The 27,894-nt window shown below is 33.6% G+C and overlaps 1 protein-coding gene across 1 annotated transcript; it reads left to right on the top strand.

The window, feature by feature from the left end:
* The first annotated feature begins 456 nt into the window (after nucleotides 1–456).
* On the top strand, nucleotides 457–27,894 carry LOC110996412 (receptor-type guanylate cyclase Gyc76C-like). The gene is made up of 24 exons (XM_045628785.1): nucleotides 457–973; nucleotides 8,490–8,700; nucleotides 9,808–10,005; nucleotides 10,385–10,450; nucleotides 11,089–11,329; nucleotides 12,022–12,168; nucleotides 12,734–12,942; nucleotides 13,732–13,915; nucleotides 15,012–15,172; nucleotides 16,551–16,841; nucleotides 17,386–17,505; nucleotides 17,850–17,990; nucleotides 18,501–18,572; nucleotides 19,008–19,097; nucleotides 19,494–19,569; nucleotides 19,996–20,154; nucleotides 20,499–20,694; nucleotides 21,027–21,167; nucleotides 23,565–23,787; nucleotides 24,216–24,360; nucleotides 24,668–24,870; nucleotides 25,325–25,460; nucleotides 26,041–26,149; nucleotides 26,849–27,894. The coding sequence occupies exons 2-24, from the start codon at nucleotides 8,518–8,520 to the stop codon at nucleotides 27,333–27,335; spliced, it is 3,978 nt and encodes a 1,325-aa protein (XP_045484741.1). The 5' UTR covers nucleotides 457–973; nucleotides 8,490–8,517; the 3' UTR covers nucleotides 27,336–27,894.

Raw genomic sequence — 27,894 nt, 5'->3', positions numbered from 1 at the left:
ATCGAGCGGTTATAAAAAAATTGAATACATCTATAGGTTTTTGCATAACGAGGAGTGTTTTTTAAATACCTTAATATTTACAGGAAGAAAAATATTGCCAAATGTAAAAAAAGAAGCTGTTACATGAATATCAAATATTTGGGTATTCAAAAATTGGGTGTGCACAAGATGTCTTAAGCAACGTAGTATAACAAATAAAAACTATGATTATTGAAGTTTTTGCGTAAATTTCCATTACTTAACTTACTTTGGCTAACAAAGTTTCGTAATTTACATCTTGTCCTCATAATATCAGACATCAGGTGTCCGTTCTTACAGTTTACAAGTTCTACACTTGAGACTTGAGTCTTGTTCTTAGATTTAGTTCACTTTGACATTGTCACTCTAGTCATAAGTCATTGTTTCTAATGTCAAATAGAACGTCAAGAGAACCATTAAAGATAAAAGAATGGTTTTGTATTTGTGAATTGTGTACCTATGGGCTATGGATACATAGTGTAGGAAAATTGTGTGCTAAATTGTTGTCGCGAGTAGTCCATGAAAATTGTAAAATTAAATTTTCAATGTGATTTATGGAGATAATTGTGATTGCTATTTGTATATAGACAACATTAAAAATATTTGGTTGATTTATTACTAGTGATTGTAAAGTATATTTTATGTAAAAGTACCAAATAAACTGAGTCAGTTGAGCCTATAATCCGGATTCACATTAACTTCTTGTCGTTGTGTTGCTTTACGTTTTAACACATTCATACAGTTTTATCGTGTTGGGAGTATTTTTAGAATCGCCTGCAGTATTGAAGCTCCATGTCTTTGTAAACATATTATTATGCTTGTGAATAGTTGCGCCGTATTTATATGAACTTTTGGATTATAGCTTGGTGTTTTCTTAAGTTTCAACAACGATGTGATGAAAGTTGAGTGTTTGCCCGAAGATAAAAGTGTACAAAGAAGCTTAATTTATTTTATGGTAAGTAAGTTTCCTTGTAATTAATATTTTTATTATTTTTATCTTATATTTATTACTTACTAGTTAAAGTCATTATGGATGACAAGATAAATTTCATATTGTTAAATAATTGGGAAATAAAAACACAAAATGGATTTTACACATACTTAATAGTATTGCCTTTTTTTATATAAGAATGTTAATAGTTGTAAATGTACAAATTTATATAATTTGTCCAATATCCTGTTGAGACGATAGTCAAAACTCAAACAAATATGTTTATGTTACTTTCTACAGTTTTTATTAACTATTATAATCTTACAAATCTTTGTCTTCTGCAAAAACATATTTTGTGGTCATAGGTTTTACTTAATTTACTATTGATTCACACCACACACAATACAAATTGCATAGTTAAAAATATATTCTAGGTATTTTATGTATAAAATGATATAGGTAAGGCTTTATAAAACAAAAGATTTCTTTCAAATTAGTGCTTGGCATTAATGTTAAAAAGTGTATTTAGGTAATGTAGTTTTATTATGTGTTTCATAATTTCTAAAAAGTAAGTAGTTATTTAAATTTTAAATGGGTTGGATCTTATATTCAATACCTTGATTGTGATTAAACTGAGTGTGTAGGAGTCTCGGGGGACCTTGATTCGAAAACCTCTGTGAGATTTGGAGTAATTTTTGCTGCTTAAGTTGTAGTTTAAAATAAATTAAAAATTTAAAAAATTTTCGTAATTTTGTGCAATATTAGAAATTTGTAAACAATCCGCCATTGTAAACTTTTCTATTTACCTTGAATTTGCTTATTCAGACCCCTAGATAGGGTCTCGGGGGCCTTGATTTGAACACTTCCGTGACATTTGGAGTCATTTATGGTATCTGAGTTGTAATTTACACTAATTAAATATTTAAAAACACTTTTTGATGTTTTGTGCAACGGTACAAATTTGTAAACAATCCGCCATTTTAACTTTCGAACTTTTCTATTGGTTACTAGAGATTTACTAGAGATGTGACATTTTGCATAAAATTAATCGATTGTTTTTAGTATGAAAAATCGATGATAATAAAGAATTGTTTTTTTTTTATTCCTACTACAATAAAGCTTATTCTTACTAAAAATCGATGATAATAAAGAATTAATTTTTTATTCCTACAGCTTATAAAGCTAATTTTTACTACAATAAAGTGTTTACTTTATTTTCTAAATTTTATATTAAAAAATCAGAGCACCCCACTATCCACGTGGTCTAGTCTTGTCTGTTGGCTTTTGAACGGCTCCAACGTACCAAAGAACAGGCATTTCATGCCTGTCCTTTGGCACGTAGCGGGTGGGGGCTGCTCTTCCTTCGCGCCGGAGCCGTTCAAAAGCCGAATTATTAATTAGAATTATCAGAGCACCCCACTTTCCACGTGGTCTAGTCTTGTCTGTTGGCTTTTGAACGGCTCCGGCGCGAAGGAAGAGCAGCCCCCACCCGCTACGTGCCAAAGGACAGGCATGAAATGCCTGTTCTTTGGTACAGCGGGTGGGGGCTGCTCTTCCTTCGCGCCGGAGCCGTTCAAAAGCCGAATTGTTATAAAGTTCGGTTAGGTTAGGTTGGTATATTAATATTTAATTTAAATAACTGTTCAAAAAACCAATTATTATCTAGTACAATTAGGTTAAGTTAGTATATTAATATTTAATTTAAATAACTGTTCAAAAAACGAATTATTATCTGGTTCAGTTAGGTTAAGTTAGTATATTAATATTTAATTTAAATAATAATGGAAAGTGGAATATTTTCATCGAATATTTAAATCGCGCTCTAAATTCGACTTATTAAAAATCGATATTTTTTACATCCCTATTCATTTTTTAAACGCAATCGGCCATTTCGAATTTGGATTTTGCCAGAAGAGTGTGTTAGTGTTAGAGCGTTTTCACATCACCCGATCCGATATCGGTGTCGGACGCCGATCCGATATCGGGGTAAGTAAAATGTATGAAATATGTACCTGTCTTTCATATTGTCCGGCCCGATATCGGATATCGGAGCCGACACCGATATGCTGGCGGCACTATCGGACACCTGTGAGCCGTCGGGCGATAATGTTTGTATGTGTGCTGTACGTGTATCTAAATTGTCTCTGTGTGCGTAGACCCCGATGCGTGGCGGCCATTGTTTACAGTTTGGTAGTCATCATGGCGTCGTCTTCATTTAAATACGATATAATATATAATATAAATACGATATAATGAGATGAATTAGCAAATAATTGAATGTGGATTCACTCATACGAAAGTAATTAAAAAACTTGCTAGGTGCTTTTTGTAGCTTGCTAAAAAGAGTATAAAAAGCTCCCTCTGAATATCTAGCTTCCACGATGGGATGTATCCAATACTGTCTGTGAACAGATCTTTTTTTGCGTCTCAAATATAATAGATACAGCAAATAAAGTTTTCTATTATAGTCTGCCATGATGATCTGCGCGCACTAAGCTTATAGAGCAAATGGCCGTATCGGAACGATTTTGTCGGAAATATGTGAAAATAGCATATGGTGTCGGCTAATCGGATATCGGTTATTGGGTCCTACACCGATATCGGATCGGATAATGTGAAAACGCTCTTACAGTACGGATTAGCCGTTAAAAATCCGCTACTTTTTACATTTCTTTTGTTTTTTTGTGAATGTGCGTTATTTTATTTGCATTTTTTTGAAACTTGGTGAACTATGCTTGGTAAACGACCGGCTTATGTGGATGACTTTGAGGACGATGGGTCCGGTTAATGTTAGGTATATATGTTTTGGTTTTTTTTATTTTTTTATTGAAATAACTGTTTCTGGTGCTTGAAATTGGTTGGGGGTGATAAGTAGACCCTCCACCCTCCCTCCCCCCCCTCTCCCCTCCCCCTCTGACCTCAAAATCGAGGTACTGAATTGTAAACTTTACCCTATGTATAATATATATTATTGTATATGTATATTATATTATTGTTATTTCTCTTATAAGACATCCCAAGCTCCCAGTCTCTCAGGGGACACTGCTAATCTAGGATAAAACCATTCCAGGCAACTAGCAAAAGTTCAATAAATGAGATGAACTGTCAAGGCACTTCTGTTGAGAGTTGTTATGATTTTTTTTATATTTATTAAAAAATTGAGTTTTCTTTTTTTTTAAAGCCCTTTATCTGCTAACCATTTAGTTAAAATGCTATTCATTTATCAAACAGTAATATTCTTAAATCTAATTATATAGCGAAAATAATAATTTATTCTCAACCGCTTTGGTCAGGTTGTCTGTCGACATAGGCCTCCCCCAATTGTTTCCATGTCTCTCTATCCTTGGCAGAACAATATCCAAGGAACGGGTAAAGAAAATGAGGTCAAATTAAAAGATGAGAGGACGATCTTGTCATTCTTTATTCGATTCTGAATTGATAAGACTTATTGCCATCTTGTGGAAAAATAGGCTCTTGATGTTTAATGCAACAGCTAAATTGACTAACCGTCTTGATTTGAGAATAAGAACTGTATTCACACCAATAAGGCACTGAGAAGCTTCTCTATAGGTGTGTTTACCTATTCTTATGAGTTTCATATGTGTAAAATTATACTGTTATTTGTTTAAATTTATTTGTAAATGATAGTTTAAATCTTTTTTGTTAAAATTGTTATGAACTTCTTGTCTATATACCGGTGTCTCAAACAAATGTGACAATTATTTTATTCTAACTTTTTTAATCACATTATATTGCATATATGGGCACTATTAAAATCTACACCAAAATTTTATTAAATTGCATGTCATGGCCTAAATTTTTATTTTCCTAAAGCTTTAATGCTATTTGGGAAAGCAGTTGTCAAAAATTTTATGTAGTTTAGATATACCTACTTTGTGGGATGTCTACATAATAATGTCGTAGTATGTTGGCTGCGTGGTCGATTTTTATTATCTTGTATGGTGGGTGTGTTGGGGAGTGGCTGGTCAAACATCGCCCCGCCGTGATCGATATTATAACGGACTATTCCGCTTACAACATCAACATTCCCCTACTAAAATTTAAGATGTGCATTGATATGATCATTACCTTATCTAATGTATACGTTGGTTCTCGCGACCGACTGACCGATGTTCCAATGGAATAATCGAATACCTTAAATTAAATCGTTCGCTGACATACTGAGTAGAAAAACAAATGTTTATTCGTGGAAATATGTGTAATAATAATATAATAAGAACCTTACGTTAGCTAAATGCCATTTTTAAGGAACAAGTATTGAACTAATGAAATGGGAATTGTAAAGGAAAATTACAGAATATTATTTTTTTATTACTGGTTTCATAAATAATGTATTGCCAGAATCGGATCACTCTGCGTTATGCGTCATACATAAAAAACAATATATTCACATTGAATTACAAATTTGTTTTCGTTGCTTAAAAATCAGTTGACAGAAGTGTTACCACGAATGTGTGTCTCACAGTTTTTGTTTATTCAGTATTTGTTTGGAGGCCTTTGGTTTAAGTCAGGTATATTATATTTCACTTGGTACATACAATATATGTTTTTCTACGAGACATTTCGAATCACCAACGGGGCATAAGGGTTATTTGAATTCTATCATATATATGATATATATATATGATCTTGTATTTAGAGTTGTATATATATATATATACAACTCTAAATACAAGAGTCAATAGAAAACGCTTATTCTGCAGTTGTTTCATTATAGGGACAAAAATATCAAGAATATTCCTAGCTACTAAATGTTTATAAGTGCATGCATATACATATTTCGTTTAAATTATATACATGCAGGAATCGGTCATGTGGCAATTCAGTTGAATCTTCAATCTGCAAAAACACCCGTTTGTAAGTGGTTTTATAGATTTACATGTAAATTTAATTCATGAATATCTAACATGGAATGTATGCTCACTAAGTAGTGTGACCGTTGAATCAGCTAGCTTATGTATTTGGTGTTATTAATAGCTCAGTAAATATGTACCCAAAGTCGAGGCTACAAATATTTAATACGAGTAAAGAATTGTTGATTGCTATGTCCTTAGGATTTATTGAATTAAAGTTACGTCCCTGGGATGTAGTTTTATACCTTGGCTGGAAAATAATACTAATATAAGTCTAAGATAATTTGAACTTTTCATTTGAGAAATTTCCTTGACCTAATAGATAGTCTTAGTTCAGCTTTTCTCTGATTTGAGAGTGATTACAAAAATAGTTTACATAAAATCTTCTTAAAACCAGAAATTAAATAAACATTCTAAAGATTCTATTTTATTTAATAAGGACTCTATTCTGGATATAGTACCTCGCCGTTTGTGTCTTTACATCGATTAACACTATAGCATGATCTTTATATATGAAGATATATACGCAATGTTTTTCGTCATTCTGCCTTGATAAGCTGGCATGTGTGTGTGCTCGATTCACGAACAAAAGTAAAAAATCTATATTTCACAGTCTTTTAATCTCACGTCATTTCTTTGTACAAAGTGCGAATTAAGAATTCATAGCTTTTTATTGTATTGTCAGATTTTTTTTCTTATGTGTCCTCTCGTGTCCCCTTTTAAGCCGTGGCATGAGCAATATGTATCGGACTGTCTGTGTTTCAATCCAATCTCGTATTGAGCATTGTCAAAAATTCTCAATGAGGCATAATGTATTAACGTAATAGGTTTTTCCGGTATCCACCCCTAAACATTAATCGTTAAGGATAAAGGAATATAACAATTAGGATTTAATATATCATAGCAGTATTGTCCATAGGCTCTATATGAGAAGAATTTTTTATAAGTAATAAATCAGTTTTATTCGAACCCTGACGATATTTTACATATTATACAGTAAATAATTTGAAATATTATATATTTTTGTAGCCCTATGTACCTACCTAATCTTTGCATTTTTATTAATGTCTAAAAATAACTTGAGCGTTATCGCTCACGTTATCTCAAGGCGAAATGGGTGTAACTGTCGGATACTATGGTTATAAGTCTACGCTTTGACTACCAGACTACAAACAAATTTTGGGACCTATTCTTCTTTGTTCACGTGACATCGTTCTTTGTGACGTCAAAGGTGTCGCGACGTCAGCTGTGCTTTTTTAAATTCAGCTTGCCGCAACTCCCGACGAAGTCGTTTTGTATGAATCGCGTATTTGTACTAATTATTTATGTATATTTGTTAAAGCATCAATTTTCGTGTGAACTTCTAGTGTGACTGATTCATATTCTATCATTCTTGTCTTTGGTCTGTCTAAAGAACGAAGAACGTTTTACATAGATTCATTTTCATAACTTAAGGAAAAAGGAATGCAAATTGTAACATTATTCACATATGATAGATATCAATTTTTCAAGCAACGAAATAAAATATTATTGTTATTATAGCCTCTTTATTTCCATAATGAATAATATATTTTAAACAAGTATATCATATAATTAATTATTACCCAATATGTGCATGCTTTAAAAAATAAACTGTTAAGTACCAGTTTATATTTTAATGCATGCACATTTTATTTTATTTATCCTTAAACTCAAATTCCAATCATAATTAAGTAGTAATTTCAATGTCAATAAATTTTAAGTAAGTAATAAATAAATTAAAAAATAATCAAAATCATAAATTATTATGGACCACATCAAAACGAAACATTGAAACATAATATGTATCAAGATGAAGATACATGTTTCATATTAGCTTAGAAGTAGTGTTTTCTTGCCGAAATAACGTCATGTCAATTGGTTTAATCGGTCTCCGGCTGTGAACCAATTACTTACTTGACAGCAGGGAAGTAATTCCTACATTTGAGGGCGGAAAGCGAGCTGCAGGAAGACTTCCCTTTTATTAATGTACGAAAATAGAACTTATATTATACACGTCGTATGATGTTTTTGTTAAACTTAAGAATCTATCGAGTTTATTAGATTTTAGCCATCTTGACCGCCAATGGGGCGTTAACATGTCGGTGTGAAAACACGTTTATATGTCCGTTTCGTTGTATTTTTTAAAAAGTATACGATAAAACTGTATTTGACAAAGTAAGATAACCTGTTTTTTTATATACAGTATGAAATTGGGTTTCTAGATGTCATAAATGAAATTATAAGAATCACTAAAGAATATCTTCTATGATGGTGAAGTATTGGATATGATTTTCTTAGAAATTTGATTAGGCGCTAACTATGCCTTGTATGTTAAAATCCAAAGCCTTTATGTAATAAGTCTGAGCCTAATTCTGAATTGGACATACCTAAGTTCTTTACCGCCGCGACTATGATTAGAGTATTATCAATTATTCAGATACATGATGAAACTGTTAGAAATATTTTACGAAATCATAAATATATCAATTGTCTATACCTTATATACATATTGTGTTATTTGTGTTTCTTTCTAGCAACGAAGTGTGAATAAATAAAAAAAAATAAAAAAAAACATAATATACAATATAACAATTAGTTGGTGATATTTAAGTGAGAAATATATTTTATTGTATGTTGCTTTTCAGGTGTTAGCGGCAAGGTGAAGGCGGTGGCATGTGGCACGGCGCGCGGGTCCTTGTACTCGCGGCGCTGGGCCTGCTGGCCGCGTCTTCGGTCGATGCACAGATCCACAAGAAGTTCAACATCACCATTGGTTACCTGCCCTCGATTAAGGGCGAGCTCAGATCGAGACAGGGTCTCGCCATCTCTGGAGCCCTATCTATGGCTCTCGAAGAGGTAATAGATTTAATTAAATCGGCGTGTTTGTAATTGTTCTAGAAACAAAGAGGCAGACAGTCCAAACTGAAATGCAAATGTTAATATGTTCCGTCACAGATACTATACAATAAAAGAAAAAAAACCTTACAAATGCTAATCAGCATGATTTTAGCTTAATTTCATATCATAATTACTTTATATATCACAAACCCTATGAATTGAATTAGTTATTCAGAATTACACAATAATTTAAAGATTGGCTCCGAAATTCCACTTTTTATTTGAGTTTGTGCAGAGAGAGAGCCTTGGAATCTGCGCCATTACTCTTTAACTGACTTTAGTCTGACTGCGTAAAGACAATTATGGGTCTCAACATCCCTAATACAAGCTTAGGAAAGACTGGTGTGAAGGCAGCAAGTCAATGTATCGCTTAGGCCATGAAGCACGACCTTCACTAATAAGGACTCAGTAACTTTTCATACTTCTTATAAAATCAAATACACAACTATAATGCAATACTCATCGAGCTAGCGAGCTAGGTTGTTTATCTTGCCGAAGCCGCGTACATTATTTGAACAAATCTATTAATTATGAGGGTTTGCAATTATTGAATGAATTACTTACCTAAATTCGCAATAATAGCGCGTTTCACCAATTCGATGTTTTTGTATGCAATTTCAATGTAGTTATCTAAATATCCTTATAAGCGGTACAACTCATACTAAGATTGGTATTGGAAGTTACAGAATAATGGGTCCGATGTTGTTATGTTGATAACACTATCATGTCATTATAGGCAACCACGGATCCGAGGGGGGGATTTGACCCCCCCCCCCCCCCCCCCCCCTGAGCTGGTTCCAGGACTTAGGTGGATCACTAATTGAGCATAATAATTTTATTTCAATACTTTGTCACCATCCATTCAATATTTAATTAATTTAATAAAATAACTTTTGTATAATGACAAACGTATCAGTTCTTGACTTGACCACGACTATGTGATCTCCTGGCGCCAAAGCTGAATACTCTCTGGATATATAGGAACTCTAAGGATGTGTTCAATATAATCAAAGTTTCTGAGAAGTGTTGGGTGTTGTTGCATTATATTAACAATATTAATTCCAGATTAATAACGGTACTGACCTGTTGCCCGACGTGCATCTCTCGTTGGTGTGGAACGACACCAAGTGCGATACGGTGACGGCGACGAAGCTCCTAACCGATATGAGCTGTTCCGGGGTGGTCGCGTTCTTTGGACCAGAGGGCCGGTGCCACACAGAGGCTATTATAGCACAGTCCCAAAACTTGCCGATGATCTCATATGTTAGTATAAGTAGAGCCAGACTATTCCAGGAGTTAAGACATGGAAGTTTACTTACAATGTTTTGTATGACCATTTATTGCGCTCATAGTAAAATTCATGCGGCAAAGCTAGAGTTTGAATGTACGGTGAATTACAGGCACTTCCTTAGCCGGTTCTTAAATTTAAAAAAAAAAATGCGCCTGAAGACTTGGAAATAATGTCGGAAAGTCCCGCGTAAAAATTGATATTAATTCATAAATGTTTAGTAATTTAATGCGTTTTACTTGGTGCAATAATTTTCTTTGTTAAATTTAGAATTTCAAGAATTGTTTATTATATACATACATATATATATACTTTTAAGGCTTCTTTGGTCTCAAAATATATTATTTGTTGCAGAAATGTTCCGACTATCAAACGTCTAAATTGCCTAATTTCGCAAGGTTGGAGCCTCCAGATGCTCAGGTAAAGTCAGCAAATTAATATTATTGTTAACCATTGTTTTTTGAGAAATTAAAAAAAATATATTTACTTTTCCCAACTGTTATTAAATATTGGAGATGCTTTTATCAGCTGGAATATAATATATGGAATATAGAATAAGCAATGAGTTTCTGGTCTTCCAAAGGTTACTTCTGCTTGTTAACAAACTGATAGGGTGTACTAGTGGCTATAGCAATTAAATAAAACGTTAGTAATACTTGTAACATTGTGTTAACTTGTTTAAGAAAAAATATATAATGAATCTATTAATTACAACGCACATAAAAAAAAAGAAAACATAATCCAAATTCAAACATAGTGCATCATATAATGAATCTATAAATGACAACGACCGTCAAAAAAAAAGAAACCATAATCCAAATTCAAACGTAGTGCATCATAGACAATAATATAATGAATATATAAAGGACAACGCATGTCAAAAAAAAAAGAAACCATAATCCAAATTCAAACATAGTGCATCATAGACAATTATATAATGAATCTATAGAGGACAACGCATGTCAAAAAAAATAAAACAATCCAAATTCAAACGTAGTGTAGCATAGACAATAATATGTGGACAGCACCTTCCAACACAATCATTGTGAACATTACAGGCAACGAAATCGGTTATTTCTCTATTGCGGTACTACAGATGGAATAAGTTCTCAATATTATACGAGGAGTCGTGGGTGACGGTGGCTCTGACCCTGGAGAACCACGCCAAGAAGAACAATATGACTGTCAACCATCAGAGACCGGTGATCGATGGCTTCAAATGCTGTGAAGAGAAGATGAGCTGTTGTGCACCAGGGTTCTGGTACCAGTTTATACAGGAGACCAAGAATAGGACTAGAAGTAAGTGATTCTTAGCAGGATTAGCCTGACCTTGGAATAATAGTTTAATTATGAAATGTAAGTGTTATGTAGGATTTATTGTTAAGTACTGTTACTATATCAAATGGAACAGAGTTGTACGGGAACAGGGAACTAAGGGAGATAAGGAAAAAAAATAAAAGCTGTTATACAAAATAAAAAGGGCATTTAGTTGAAGGAAATCCTAGTGTGAGGGCTACTTTCTCTTCTAGATCTCAAGAACTATTTCTAACACATAGTGGAATTAAATTGAAATATAACATATAAATGCGATTTCAAAAATACTTTTCAGGGAATTGAGTAGTGAAATAATCTTTAGTTTTAGCGTCATTTCTGTAAGATGATGCCTTAACAGTAGTGTATGTAGACGGTCTAAAAATGTATGACAATTTGTCGACACGAACTGTCATTTTCATACAAATTCAGATTCCTCTGTTTAGCGTGTTTTTATATGTAGATTTATTTTATTATTTTTTTATAATCATAGTTAATTGCGTACATAGTACAGCCAGCATGCTTGGGAGGCTGTTTTTTTTAAATATTTTATTTGTCATTAATTTAATTCTATACAGTAAATGTTAGGTCTAGGTTCCTGAAACCCCTGGAACACAGGTTTATAGCGGTTAATTATGATTAAATAACAGTTTAATATTTTATATGTTGTATATTTTCAGTATATGTGTTCCTCGGATCTCCGGGTGGGTTGAATGATATGATGACGGCCATGGAGTCGTTGCAACTGTTTGTGAAGGGAGAGTATATGGTTATATTTGTTGACATGATGACGTACACCGCAAAGGATTCATTGAAATATTTAATGAGTAAGTTATAACTTTTATTTAGTAAATGTTTGAACATTTTTGTATATTACTAGTACATCTTTATTAATAATTTTTTGTAGTTTTTATAATTTACGTTTGTTAGTTATTTAGTAATCTTACAATATTAGGTAAAAAATAAGTATTATGCATGTACTTAATTTTTTAATTATGCATATAAATTTTTATGTTATTATATACATATATTATATATGAGTAAAATTAAATCAAGTTTCTAGAGCTGTCAGAATATTCTTTCATCATTCAACTTTAATTTTTAAATTAAATGATGAATTTACACATTAATATATGTATGTTTGTATATTAGACATTTACGACTCGTATGAAGTAACGCTTGGTAATCCCGGGGTTCAATAAATTAAATTATTTTTGACACTTATTTTAAACATGGTTTATATAGTATACAAATTTTATGCATTGAGTTTTATGACTTAATTATTTATTTTATTTCATGGTCCGATGGCCTTTATAACTGATCTCCTCCGGGCAATAATAATTTTCACTATAAAAACATTTCGATTATTTGTCACAAATATGTTTTTTTCAGAGGCTGGAGACCACGGACATGGGCATGGGCCGGAGGCCTTTTGTCAGAATACCCCAGAATTTAGAAAGAGGGCGCAGTCGCTGTTGGTCGTAGTTTCGTCGGAACCCGAGAGAAGTTATGAGAACTTTACGAGCAAAGTTCAAGTGTACAACACGGAGCCGCCTTTTCAGTTTCCTTTGCCGGCAGTTTTTGAAAAGAAATTTATAAAGGTACAATATATGTAAGGTGTGTTGGCCTAGTGGCATCAGTGCGACTCTTGTCCCTGAGGTCGTAAGTTCGATCCCCGGCTGTCCACCAATGGACTTTCTTTCAATGTGCGCATTTAATGCAGAAAGGAAAATGTCCGGAGGAAACCGGCTTGTCTTAGACCCAAAAAGAAGACATACAGAAATTGAGGCCTTGATCTAAAAAGCCTTAAGCGCCACTGATTTTTTTTTGATCAACAGTAGGTATGCCCCGAGAACCTTTAATCTAAAATAATATATTTTATTTTTGTATTTTCCTTATTTTCTTACATTAAACTTACAACACTATAGAAAACTAAACTAAAAACATAACAATAACAAGTAAAACCTTAAACCATTGTATAGCTTATTATATTTGTGCGTGTGAATATATATTATAATTGTGCGTGTGACAGATGTATTTAGTTGCACACTGGCTATATATATATATATATAGCCAGTGTGCAACTAAATACATCTGTCTCACACGCACAAGGGTGCATCGATCATTTAGGGTGCGCAGGAGATGCGTAAATGGTGCTTCTCTGTCTCTCTCTCTCTCTCTCTCTCTCTTTCCACGCCATGTGTGGTTATTTGGCACACACAGCCCCGCAGTCTCTCCAATATATCCGTATACTGTATCTCTAAGTAATATAATAAATTTTATTTTTCCCGTATAAATATTTTCCATTTATATGGAAAAATAGAATTTGTTAAATTCTTGTTATTTTGGTATACGCATTTTTTTTCTTGATTTTTTTATTTTTTTTTTAGTACGTGTCAATATATGCGGCGTATCTATATGACTCGGTGAAGTTGTATGCGACGGCGTTGCACAATTTGATTGAGGAGGAAACGCTTAAGAAGAACGAAACACTCACACATAAGCGATTAATGAGTATCGCTACGAATGGGACACGAATTGTTTCGAAAATGATCGACATTACGCCGTTTAAAAGTAAGTTTTGCTGTTTAATATTCTGATTTTTTAATAAATTGAAAATTTTCAATCCAATCAATCAAATCAAAATTCATTTATTCAGTCCAGATGCGACCTAAGGCATGCTTGTGAATAATAAATATTTTATTTTATGAATTTGGATAGGTGATTTAAATCGAATTATTTATGGGCAAGTTATGAATATTGATATATATATATAAAAAATATAATTTAGAATATGTTCTAGGAAACTTATAAATACTCATATATTATCTAATTCAAATATCACATACATGTCAAACTGTTATTTAGAAGCTTTTCAGATTTGGTTAAAAAAATGAATTGTAGCTACGTACGCCATCTATTGTGCGATTATTATTCCTTTTTTTAATTGATATATTGTGTAAATGCGACACTCAAATGTTTGTATACAAATGTGTCTAACCTGTCTCACATATAGAGAAACAGTGCTATAGAGTACCAATTATAGAAGTAAACATTGAAATTTTGAAGTGAAACTTCTTTAGAATCGTTGTGATTTCAAACCGGATGCAACGAAAAAGCGACAGTAAAAAGAGGCAGAAACATTAATTCATATGATTTAACGTGGGAGAAAATGAGATAGATAAACTTCTTTCGAATCGTCGTGATTTCAAACCGGATGCAGCGGTAAAGAGAGACAGAAACATCAATTCATCATATGAGTTAACGTGGGAGAAAATGAGATAGCAGGCATTATACAGCCTCTCTTTACTGCCGCTTTTTCATTTGATCGAATTTCAAACTTTCGATGTTTTAGTTTTTCCCAAATTAAAAATTTATATTAAACTTATAAATTAAAATTTATCATTAAAATATACTGTTTTAAAAGAACACACATATTTAGATAATGGAAAATGATTAATTTATATATGATTAATAATAAAAAAAATGTTTTTGAAGGTTTCACTTCTACCATGTGTGAATTGCACATATGTTTTTTTTTCTAAAATTCCTCATAGGTAATTCAGTAGAAGAGTACTGGACCCTCATTGCAACTCTCCATAGTAGAGGTTTCACTGAATCAGGCTTATTATATAACGGCATCTGATAGATTTAGTAATTTGATTTACAGGTGTATCCGGAATGTCGATACGTCTGGACGAACGAGCCGACTCCGAGGGTAACTTCTCAGTTCTGGCCTTCAAGCCAATCAACTCCAGCGACAATTTGGTCAATTGCACTCATAGTATGATACCAGTGGGACACTTTCAACAGTGTACGAGGGAGTTTCCTGTAAGCATTTTAAGTACATTTTTTTATTTATAATTTAAATATAACTATTAAAGTGAAACTTTTATTACATCGTCTCAAACTTTTTGGTCTGTGTGGCGCATGTCGCGTGACGGTCGGCCGCGGAGTAGGGATAAAGTGAAAGGCGCTCGTCATAGCAGCCAAGGCCAATATGGCGGCGCACATAGTTCGCAGCAGCTGACCGTGTAGTGTATAGACTATTATTCATTTATGCCAGTGCTCCACGCTATTTTAATATGTGTATATAATCTAAATAATTGTTACGTATTATGTATATCGTACTCTCTAAGACACAGAATTCAATAAAAATATTTGTTGGAGACTTAGTCTACTCTTTTTACTCCATTATCATTCCAATTTTCCAAGTAAAAAATTAAGATTGATAAAGCGATTTTATACCCTTAATAGAATATTATTCCAAAAATTTTTAGTTAAATGTCTATAACGTGAAAAAAAGTTTCACTTTTGCTGTGGTTTTATAAAACCACACAACATTTTTAATAAACGCGTTTTTAAATTAAATCAATAAGCTATATGTGCAATAGATAGGCAGTTTTAACGAGGAACCAGGTATCCGCCGACGTATCCGTGAACCAATTCTGAAAGGGCCGCCGCTCTTGCATGGACAGTGCCCATGGACGGTATAACTTATCAGCAAGTGGGCCAACTACCCGAACATCCCCTTATATAAAATAGTTTAATAAAACATAGATTTTTTTATAAATTTTATGCTATAATTTTTTGCGCAGCTACACATATAATAGTAATATTTACCTAATAATACAGTACATAAATTTCAAAAACTAAATTCATTTAAACATAAAAAACACAAAATATTTGAATAATTTAATGCAACAAGCGGCCTCTGTGCTTATAAGCGATCTGTATACGCGATGCGTGCTTAGTTTTTTTGCCAGTTTTTATATATATACATATATATATATATATATATATTATTACAACTAAAATTAGAAGCATTCAATGTATATTTCTTTTTTTGAAGTTCATAAATGTACATTATGTTACCTATATAAATAAATGATTTTTGATTTGATTTAGAGCAAGAAGATTGCAACAAAACTCATTAAATTTCAGTATTTATTTATTTATCTATTAAGTAAACATTATACATATTACAAAAACTACTAATTATATTATAAAATCTTTTAAAATGTATGACAATTTATGTAAACATAAATTAAAAACATATACAAAGACTAACACACAATAAAATTATCAGGAATTTTTGGTACTTAAACCAGAGTAAAAAATCATCATCAGCAAAACAGCGAATTAGGTTCGAGAATTATAATTAACAGTATTCAATTACCAGAAGTGAATATTAATTTTAATTTTACAGGAATACAAGTTAAATCCGAAATTCCCAATCGACTGGCCGGACAGTGTGAAACCGGAGGACGAACCGTCCTGTGGATTCTTAAACGAGAAATGTCCCAAGGACGATTCCCAAATCACGTCCCTAGTTGTCGCTGGGACGTTAGCCGTGGCCCTGTTTTGTACACTCGTGGTCACAATAAGCATTTACCGTAAGTGGAAGATCGAGCAAGAGATAGAGGGACTCTTGTGGAAGATTGATCCGCATGAGATTGGGGGATATTTAGGGAGTGGCTTCGTTTGGTCGCCTAGTAAGGTAGGTTGTCCAAAGTTAATAGTAATAAATTAAAATCCAATTTAGTTAAGAACTCAAAGACTATTTTTTGATTTAGTAAATTTTAGTCCAAATAATTAACGGGTTTTTTTTCTAGAAAATAGACTTTTTAATCATTCGCTAGTTGAAAAATGCTTCAAAGCTGTTACTTATAAATAATATATCTGGGTATCGCAGAAGAGTGATTATCTAGATTTATATTGGATTTTTGAAGTTATATATATATATGTGGCGCGTTAGGGAAAATTGATGAGAGTAAATTTTTACGACGTGTTAACGTCACAAAAACCAACACCCTGAAGCTATAGCCAATATTTTAGGTTTTTTGTGATATCTAAATAATCTTTATTTAACTGTATAATGCGTTATAATAAACCTTTCAATGCATTTTATACATTTTTTCTATTGTTAGTGTCGTTTTTTTATAAACGTAGAATAAACGTTTTGAAAAGTTTTTTTTTTGTTACGCCAAAGAAGTATAAACTTCTAAGGCGTTTTTTTTTTAATTTTAACTTTTTAATTTCAGTTAAGTTTGGCAAGTGGTATATCCGGAGAGAGTAAATGCTGTACCCAGATATTCACGCCCACAGCCCAGTACAAGGGAAATGTAGTAAGGATTAAAGAACTTAAGTTCTCCAAGAAAAAGGTATTTTTTTTAATTACACTTATTAAATAAACCAGAAGAAAAACTGTAAATATTTTTAAAAGGAATTTAAAAAAAAATATATATTTATCGGACAAGAGATTCCTCTTCGTATCATCTTAAATTAACTTAGCTTGTATCGACAGATGGCTATTTCAATCCATCGATTAGTTATTGCCTATTATCGATATTTGAATTAACATGTGTATCTCAGATGGAAAATGGATTAAGATAAGTTATTAGGTTTGGGTGTTAGTAAACAAAAATTCGGACAAATATATAAATATTATATAGCACGTCTCTTTGTTTTTATCATTTTAAAATAATTGAAAAATATATTATTTCAGGACATATCACGGGAAGTGATGAAAGAGATGCGTCTTTTGCGCGATTTGAGACACGACAATCTTAATTCGTTTATTGGTGCGGTCGTTGAACCCTTACGCATCTTATTGCTCACGGACTATTGCGCTAAGGGCAGCTTATATGTAAGTCTTATTATTTATTTTGTACTCCTACAGCTAACAAAAAATACATATAATAGCAAACAAATACACAGAGAACATAGCCACAGATGGAATACATGATACTTTATATAACAAAAAGATTTACAAAAGGGCACAAACAAACAAACAAACAAAATTAAAAAAAAAATTAAAAAAAGGCTAGGTTCAATTAGTTTCTCAGAAATTGGAAACATACGCTTACATACTATATAAATACACATAGTTGCAATTGGTTAATTTCCGTTGGTCGTGTTGTGTGTTATTTTAAGGCAGACGTATGTTTACGCGTTTTTTATATCACGCAAAACATGCTATTCAACAAATTTATATAATAATAATAATATTATTTACAAAAGGGTTGTGATAAGATTCATATATCGCTAGTTCACACTAGCGAAGCCCTGTGTTGAGGGTAACTATAAAATAATTATTTTATAATTTAACTTTAAAAAGAATATAAGCTAGGGTATATATATTTTCTTTTTTTTTCAGGATATAATAGAAAATGAGGATATAAAGTTAGATAAGATGTTCATATCGTCATTGGTGCATGATCTCATTAAGGTTTGGAAATTTTTTCTTTGTTCTTATGTACTTGAGTCACAGTTTGAGTAACTCGCTATTTATATGCATTGCTTGAGTAATAAATATACATAAAAGACGGCGTAATATTGTATTTTATATAATTTCGAAAAAGTCTTTGAAAAATGTAAGTTTTAAGGAATTTTGTTAAAAGTTTTTTTGCTTTTATTACAATACTTTATTGAATATTTTCAAATGTTTTGTTAATGGGTCCTTTGTATCTTTGATTGAATATACGAAAAAATTGTAATTAATTATAGTCTGTGTCTAGTTTTGTTTCGACCGCTATATTTTAGACAATCATATTTTTATAGTGAAGTGGAAGATCTAGGTTTATGCCTTGGATTTTTTTTGTTTGTTTCCAAGTATCAGGCAGTTTGTATATTGGCTAAAAATTCAAGCAAATATTTTTTCCAGGGTATGATTTTTATCCACACGTCGCCATTGATGTTTCATGGAAATCTCAAATCTTCAAATTGTGTTGTCACCTCCAGATGGATGTTGCAGGTATTTTTTATACTTATCTTAAAAATATGGTATAAATAATATTTTTAGTGATCTAGGAAATAGGTAAGATTTTTAAAAGTAATTTGAACCATGTTAAAGTTGTTTATGAGTATCTTTTGTAGTTTAGTTTTTAAGCAGTTTGCATGACATTAGTATATATATATGTTAATTAAGCTAACTAGAATTCCAGCTTGAAGGAAAAAACACTGAATTCTTGTAAATTGCAATAGTGTCTATTTAATTGGATTAAGGTGTATTTTACAATTTTATTTATTAGTTAGGCTTTGATCGCCTGAAATCCTCTCATTTCAAAGCCCTGGCAAGTACAAATATTTAAAAAATGTTTTTATGGAAATGTTGCAATTTTTATCTATAATTTTACGCTTTTGTTTCTAGGTAACTGATTTTGGTCTTCATGAAATAAGGAATAGTGCTGAAAACGATTTTATTGGAGAACATCAATATTATAGAGGTATTTCATATTTTTCTCTTTGACAAGATTCTTTTATCTTAGGTTTCCGAAACAAAAACATAAAAATTATTAGTAGTTTAACATTTACTAAATTATCATTTATCAGTTTTTACTTATTACTTAAACTTTTCTCTTAATATTGTCGTTGAATTCACATAGTTTCTTATATAAGTGAATATTATTTTTGTTAGTCTTCGGATTCTCTAATTTAAATCAATTATATTACATTTTGTATAAAATAACTGATTCCAAAGGATTTTGTTTATTAAAGTAAAAAATGGCATACAAAAGAGTTGAGAAGTTTTAAACTATGTTTTTCCTCAACTAATTACTCACTACATCATTGATAAAGAAACTTCTATAAGTTATAAGGGATAAAACTAGCAAAAATTCGCGGGTACCATCTTTAGAAGGCTTCTTCGACAGGTTTACTATGGAAGTCTCCGGAATTGTTGCGACAGTTGGATTATCCCAACGGTAATGTGGGCGGGACCCAGAAGGGAGATGTGTACGCGTTTGGAATTATTTTGTACGAGATTATCGCACGTCGGGGACCCTTTGGATTTACTTCTTTGGAACCTAAAGGTCAGTTGACGATTCTGGTATAGCATGAATAATAGCTTAAATAGAGTATTTAAAGTATTCAGTGGTCGCTTTATTTGAAAAGTAGGTCGATACGAAATGTTTGGAAATATTAATATGTGTATGTGATACTTGTAAATATTTAAAGTTGGTCTGATTCCAAGTAAACAATAATTGTTGTAAGATATAAATTGAAAAGAAGAGATACTATATTACGCAGTTTCTAATCTGTTGTTTTTCGTGTTTTATGTGGAAAATATTTTCGGATATTTTTTTTATCTTTAATAGCGGTCAACTGTGTTTTGTTTTATCGTGCTAGAAATGTTAACTGAGTATTGATCCTATAGAGATCGTGGAACGAGTAAAGCGTGGTCCAGAAAATTTAGACGGATCGGAGCCTTTTCGTCCTGATTGGCGGACATTACAGGGTGACGCGGAGGACTTTGTGTTGGGCGTGATGCGGGACTGTTGGACAGAAGAACCGGCATTACGACCTGACTTCCCCACTATTCGATCGAGGCTTAAGAAACTCAAGTCGGGCAAGTAAGTCAAATGCCTCAATGGTTTCAGCAGTTCGACAAAATGTGAACGTGCGTATACACTATAGTCTACGTATACGTTTTCTAAGACTTATGTTAAACAATTTTTTTTTACTGGCAGCAATAAATAAAATAGTAACTAGAATATTAATGACCAGAAAAATATATAAAACACGGCCTTATGTGCACACATTTAGACAATATATTATATGTAATTTATTATTTCTTTTGTAAAATGTAGATTTTGTATTTTTTTTATTTGCATCTTAAGATTGGAAATGGATTTTACAACCTTGACCCTGATTGCTTAAATAATGAATTACTCTAATGTTCCAGATCAAGAAATATCATGGACCAAATGATGGATATGATGGAGAAATACGCGAATAATTTAGAAGAACTAGTCAATGAGAGAACGAGGCTATTGATAGAAGAGAAGCAGAAGACGGAAGATTTACTTCACAGAATGCTACCAAAGTAAGGCTTAAGCTATGTACATACGTGTTTGTATATTATGTTACCATATAACATGTTTAGTGCTTAATATGTATATGGCTTTGAATATGGTGGCGATATCGCATTTCAGATTTTATATATCTCAGAAACTACTTGACTGATTTTAATGAAACAGAAATATACAGAGTAAATTATTGTTGTGATAATTTTTAAAATAACTTAGCAAACTATTAACGAACAGTTCTTAAGCTTGCCAATGCACTTTTACATTGAAACAAAATGTTTTGTAGAATAAGTATTACTGCTATAATCTCTCACGGCTCAGAGATACATGTTAAGTGTATGTGCACGCTAGTTTGCACTTGGCAAGTACGTGCGTACGTACGTACTTGACGTACCTATGCACGTACGTGCTTTAACTGACGTACATAACGTGCGTAACTGAATAATCGTTTACGATCCGATGCGCAAATTTAGCCAATTCAAAGCCATGTTAGACGTAACAAATAAATGTCTTATCCACAAACAGCGATTCAGCCGCAATGCATGTCCACCGTAACAGCTAAGAAGACGCAAATACAACAAGCCACACACAAACGCGTGTACTGGTTTACATTTGGTCCACAGGCTTTCGAAATAACCATAGCTTATATGTCTTGTAGACTAATCTTTCTAGATCCATAGGAACGGACTTTATGTAAAGCAGTGTCGTGAAACATAATATTCACATTGTTGTACTTGTGTTCTTTACAGATGGGGTTGAATCCATTTTGAAATGTCGTGAAATGTCTTGAGGTAATTAACTCACTACTGGTGATTAGTTTTGTGCCGTAGGAGTTAACATGTTGTTAGTTGCTTGGGGTTGGCGCTTCGGTGTTGGTTTTTTAGCTTGTATAGACATTTTGACAGCATGCTTTTGATTCTAGTGTAGCGTTCGAGGATGAGGTGAGTTTAGGCTAGAGTATGGTTTGATTCTCCTTAGCATGGATACGCTTAGATTTCCAATTTCTTGTGATTTTGTAATAACAATCCGATATGGTCATTTGTATCATTGAGGTGTTGAAATCAATAAGGATGCAAGTGATCATTTCGGAAATGTCTTGATTTTATATAGATTTTTTTTGTAATTGAAGATTTTCATTTTACTATTGTGGTATTTCTATAGTACGGACGCGGAGCACGAAGAATTTCGTAGCAATGACCTTTGGGCCTACTGCCAGTGGTTAAAAACATTTTTTTTATAAGTATTTATTTAGACTAAACGGCTTGATGGATTTATAAAAAGGAAAAGTTATGATTGCGACTAAGATTTGGTAAAAAAAAAACAGAAATACTCTTAAAAAAATCATTTAATTTTAGTCAGAGGCATCTATTTCTGATGAACTATCAGATGTTTCGCCAGATACGTTACTACTTATATACTATTCTTCTTTCTTCTTTATGTCCTATAACCCCTAGGTGGGGCAGAGGGCGTCCACAGCGAGCCTCCATCCCGTTCGGTCTTGCGCCTCGTGCTTCACCTCGCTCCAAGTCCTACCAGCTCTCTTTACCTCGTCCGCTACTGTACGGCGCCAGGTTTGTTTGGGACGGCCACGCCTTCGCTTTCCTTGCGGGTTCCAATCAAGCGCCTGTTTGGGAATATGACTGGGATCCCTTCGAAGTGTATGGCCTATCCAATTCCACTTGCGCCTCTTGATCTGCTGACTGATCGGGGTTTCTCGGCAGCGCTCCCAAAGTTGCTCGTTGGAGATTTTTTCAGGCCAGTAGATACCCAGAATATGGCGAAGACAGCGGTTGACGAAGACTTGGAGTCGGTGCGAGATGTCTTTGGTGACCTTCCACGTTTCACATCCATAAAGCAGCACAGACTTGACGTTGGATCCGAATATTTTAAACTTGATTCGACGCGTCAGCATCCGTGACTGCCATACAGGCCGAAGTTGTGCAAAGGTTGCTCGGGCCTTGGCAATGCGTGAGGCGATATCCTCCTCTGTACCTCCATTTTCAGACACGACGCTTCCGAGGTAAACAAAGTTTTTAACAATCTCCACGCTCTCCCCTCCCATCCGCAATGGGCTTATATACTATACTATAACATATATACTACTTATAACATATATACTACTTATAACAAAACAAACCAAAGTACATGTGCACCACCACATGTCTTTATGGTTATGACTAAAAGGTTTACAATCTCTGAATACGGCGGTCACTGCATCTGTGTGAGCGCAACGGCAATATGTTTATGCGCGAGCGACAAAGACATAAGATGAGGGGTCATTATACGAAATGCTTCGTGCTCCGCGTCCGTACTATAGTTGTTTGATTTGTATAGAATGTAAGTATAGGTTTTTAGATGTATTGAAGTTTAGGAGATATGAAAACTTTCTGGTATGATGAAGTGAATTGTCGTAGGTCAGTCGCACGTCGTCTCACGACGGGTGAAGGGGTGGAGCCGGAGTCGTTTGATGCAGTCACGATTTACTTCAGCGACATCGTCGGCTTCACGTCCATGTCAGCTGAGAGCACTCCGTTGCAAGTCGTCAATTTCCTAAACGATTTGTACACCGTGTTCGATAGGATTATCAGAGGCTACGATGTCTACAAGGTGGAGACAATCGGTGATGCCTACATGGTGGTTAGTATTGAATTTGTGCTTATATTATCTTTCCTCATTATGATAGTTGATAATAAAGTCATGTAAGAAATACTGAAATTTTTTTCAAGGGCTGTTACATACTACAGTTGAAGTAATTTATAGTGTAGTTTTTCAGGCAACTTGTATTGTAAATAACAGTTAAAGTTTTTTTTTATTGAAATGTGTGGTAAATTTTCCCGTAAAACAAAGAATATTGTCTTTGTGAAATAGCTCACATAACTTCGATGTAACTGTAATGGCTGTCAATAGAATTTATCTACCTTTTGACAACACAAAAGTAACTTTAGACTTCTGTATGATTTTAATGAAATTTTATTGACTTTTATTGAAACACTTGTAGAACACATGGGACATCTATCATTATTGTAATTTTTGGTGGTTTTAAAAATATACCTTGACTTCTTCAGGTATCCGGTCTGCCGATAAGGAACGACGATAGACACGTGGGGGAGATCGCCTCTATGGCGTTGGAGCTTCTTAACGCCGTCAAGAGTCACAAGATATCGCATCGGCCCAACGAAATACTTAAATTGCGGATAGGTATACATACAGGTACGTTTACAGCAATTAATATCAAGTTTTAAAACTTGGTAACTATTCATATGTCATAAAAGAAAAACTCTACTTACTGAGTGACACTCTCACACTCATTCACTCACTCACTCACACTGTCACACTCTCACTCATACACTCTTTCATTCATACACTCTTTCACTCAGTCTCTCACTCAATCACTTATTCCCTCACAAGGCACAAAATCTGAAAATTATTTGATAAAAATATTTTTGTTCTCATTACTGAATTTCATATATCATATAATTTTCTTAGCCACAAATACTGAATATAAAATGAATTACAGGCGCAGTAGTGGCTGGCGTAGTAGGTTTGACCATGCCACGATATTGCTTATTCGGGGATACGGTGAACACGGCTTCTCGTATGGAATCGAACGGGGAGCCTCTGCGCATACACATATCGCCCTCGTGCAAACAGGCCCTTGACAAGATTGGGGGATACATCGTTGAACCACGGGGATCTATTCCTATAAAGGGCAAGGGAGTGGTAAGTTGTATTTGGCTTTAAAATGTATTTAAATTTCTCATTTCAAAATGAAGCTTCGGTCAAATTTGGAACGTTCGAAATGAAGCTACAGTCCAATTTGGAACGTTCAAAATGAAGCTGCGGTCCAATTTGGAACGTTCAAAATGAAGCGACGGTCAAATTTGGAACGGTCAAAATGAAGTAACGGTCAAATTTGGAACGTACATAATGAAGCAACGGTCAAATTTGGAACGTTCAAAATGAAGCTACAGTCTCGAGTCGGAATGTTTGCTAAGAACATAATTTTGAAGCAATATTAAATTACGTTCAGTAACTTCAGTTCTGTGTATATTCATAATTTTGTTAATGTTTATTTTGTTTATATGAAAAAAAAATACTAAGGATCGGTCATTTTGCATGTTTAACGTATCAATAAATTATAAGTAAGATTTTTATGACTTGTGTATTTTCTTAGTTGCAAACCTACTGGCTGGTGGGAGCGACAGAGAAGGCAATACAAAAGCGGCCAGTGGAGGGAGAGGAACGGCCGCTGTTTTGTCGGCCACGTCGCAGTCCACGGCTCACTGATTCCAGGCACCCCTCAATATCAGGTATTATTTTTTCTTTTTTTATGTTTGCTCGAATTCCACTTCTATAATTTAGATTATTATAAACGGTTATTTTGTACATTGTTTCTTTATTAACCTGATTGTGCAGAAGTATGCCGTATTCCAAATCGTACATCAAGTCAGTCTTGACCATAATCATAATAATTTTATATTTTAATATATCTAAATATAATAAATGTAACTTCGATTAATATTTTAGATTGCGAGACTTACCGCTAAGTACACTTTTAAGTCAAACAGGGTACTAACGTATGTAAACTATACATTTTTGGCTTCTAAAGTGTTTTGATTTTCTAAAAAGTGATTGAATATTTTATATTTAATAATCAATAATTTAGGTTTAGATTGTCTGATTGGTTTGATTGCGGTGGCGTTAATATGTAAGTACCTCAGAAAGGTATTTGACAAGGGTCCAACTTAACGCTAAGTCTCGAATCTTAGTGTCATATTGAGTTCGACGTAATGAATTCCTTATTTCGCATTTTCTATATTTTCAAAACTAATTAAACAGTCATCGACGATGTGTGTGTGTGTGAGCTAATAGCGTGGTGTGGTGTGACAGAGTTGCGTAACGAATCTCGCGGGGTAAGGCAGAGACTGCACAGTGGCGCCTCTTTGCCTGCGCACACGACTAAGCCACATTTCAACAGGGATTCGTCGCTACGACACAGGTAAAGAAACAACAATCAGTTTACAAATGCTTTATTAACATTTCTATAGTTTGTGACTACATATATTCTGCTTATTTTACTCTATGACGCGCAAAGATTAAAATAAAGATATAGATATCACCCCAAATTATTCATAAAAATTTAAGTAGTTCAATCCTAAAACACTCTTCTCATCACACTCTCACAAAAGAGTACTAAGTAAAAAGAGTGCGAGTTAGGTTTGGATTTATAAATAATCTTACTTTAGTATCGCGAAATAGAAAACTAATTTTAGTGTACGACCAACCACGCTCCAGAAGATAAACCACTCGTTATATGGAAATTGTATTCGTTTTTTAAACAAAGTCCCAAGCAAAATTGGAGAATTATCACTAAATAAATTCAATGCCAATGGTAAATGAAAATTATCAATAAAGCGTTTTATAAATTTGACGAATACTTAAATAATCCTAACACTAGGGATTGATTTGCTCCAGTTCAAAGAATTTGTATGACTCAAAACTTAGCGATTTAAAAGAGTGGTGGAAAGTTTCTTGTCCGCACTACGCCATTGACTTGCGAACTGGTAGTAAATGTAAATTTACAATTAATGTAACTTCTTTTTTTGACGTTCATAAGTACTTGTTTACTTATACGAGTAAAGATATTTTTAGTTTGTGTTGACTATTTATTTATTTATAGTAATGTTTTTAATTTCAGAAATGCCCTGAGCTCGATTGCGTCCTCGGCATGCGAGGGCGACCTCTGTTCAGGCGCATGCGAAACCTCTCTACGTACGGCACGTTCACTCGACGCGCTCGCAAAACGTGAAAAGCCCTGTTTACGCAGACACAATACGACGCGTTCGCTCGACGCTGACGTTGCCATAGCAACCATTTGCGGACCGATTTTCAACGGCAATGCGATCACAGAAGAAGCCAGAACCACAGAAGACAGCCCGCTCTTGCGTAAAGCGAGTCTCACGAACCGCGAACGACCGCGTCGTAAGGTCCCCGACTCGGATTATATTGAGTTCTATAAGAAATGGCGGTCGCTGGAAAATGTGGACGTGAAAGGCGAACGCGGGAAGATGCCGCGTTTTGCGATTCGGTCGTGGTTGTTAGGGATTTTTAGCGGAGGCACTCGCAGTACTAACTCTTCGCTGCGTCGGGCCCCGCCGCTTCTTGATCGCGAGTCGGCCGTCTGATTTCCTTTATAGTGTTTCCAGACTCACGGCATATACGTGGATCTAAGTGCCGTGTTTGTTGCCATGGTTACGATGTTATTTCCATATAAAAAAATGTCAACTGTGGCAACAAATTTTGTTCTAACCACGTTTTATGATGCCATAAAAGACATCTATAAAGTAAAAGGTACTTTCGTTTCCAATTTAAGAATATAAAAAAATACCTTGAAATCTGCTATTGGGATTTGGAAGCACTGATTACTATAGTTAACCCAAGATGCACAAGAAATAAAATGAAGCCAAAGTTTTGCTATATGCTACATACAAATTTAAATAGTGATTTATTAAACGAATTTATTTATTATAATTTAATGTTTTTTTTACTAATTAAAAAGGTTTATACGTAGAATCGGTTTTTGAGTCTGTAATATTCCGAATGTGGATCTTGGGTTTTTACATATCCATGTATATTAGGAATATATGTATATTAAATGCTGTTGTAAATAATATGTGTAAGTAAAACGATGTTACCGTGAATTGTGAAATAAGAGTTTAATGTTATTAAATAATTTCTATTGAA

Source organism: Pieris rapae, chromosome 7 (assembly GCF_905147795.1).
Source record: "Pieris rapae chromosome 7, ilPieRapa1.1, whole genome shotgun sequence".
NCBI lineage: Eukaryota > Metazoa > Arthropoda > Insecta > Lepidoptera > Pieridae > Pieris > Pieris rapae.
Note: the sequence above shows the minus strand (reverse complement) of the source record. Positions and strands in the feature narration are given on the sequence as shown.

Coding starts and splice junctions, on each gene's coding strand:
- LOC110996412 (XM_045628785.1), top strand. CDS start 8,518: ATGTGGCACGGCGCGCGGGTCCTTGTACTCGCGGCGCTGGGCCTGCTG. Junction 15,173..16,550: donor AGTGTACGAGGGAGTTTCCT/GTAAGCATTTTA, acceptor TTAATTTTACAG/GAATACAAGTTAAATCCGAA. Junction 20,155..20,498: donor TACTTCTTTGGAACCTAAAG/GTCAGTTGACGA, acceptor TTGATCCTATAG/AGATCGTGGAACGAGTAAAG.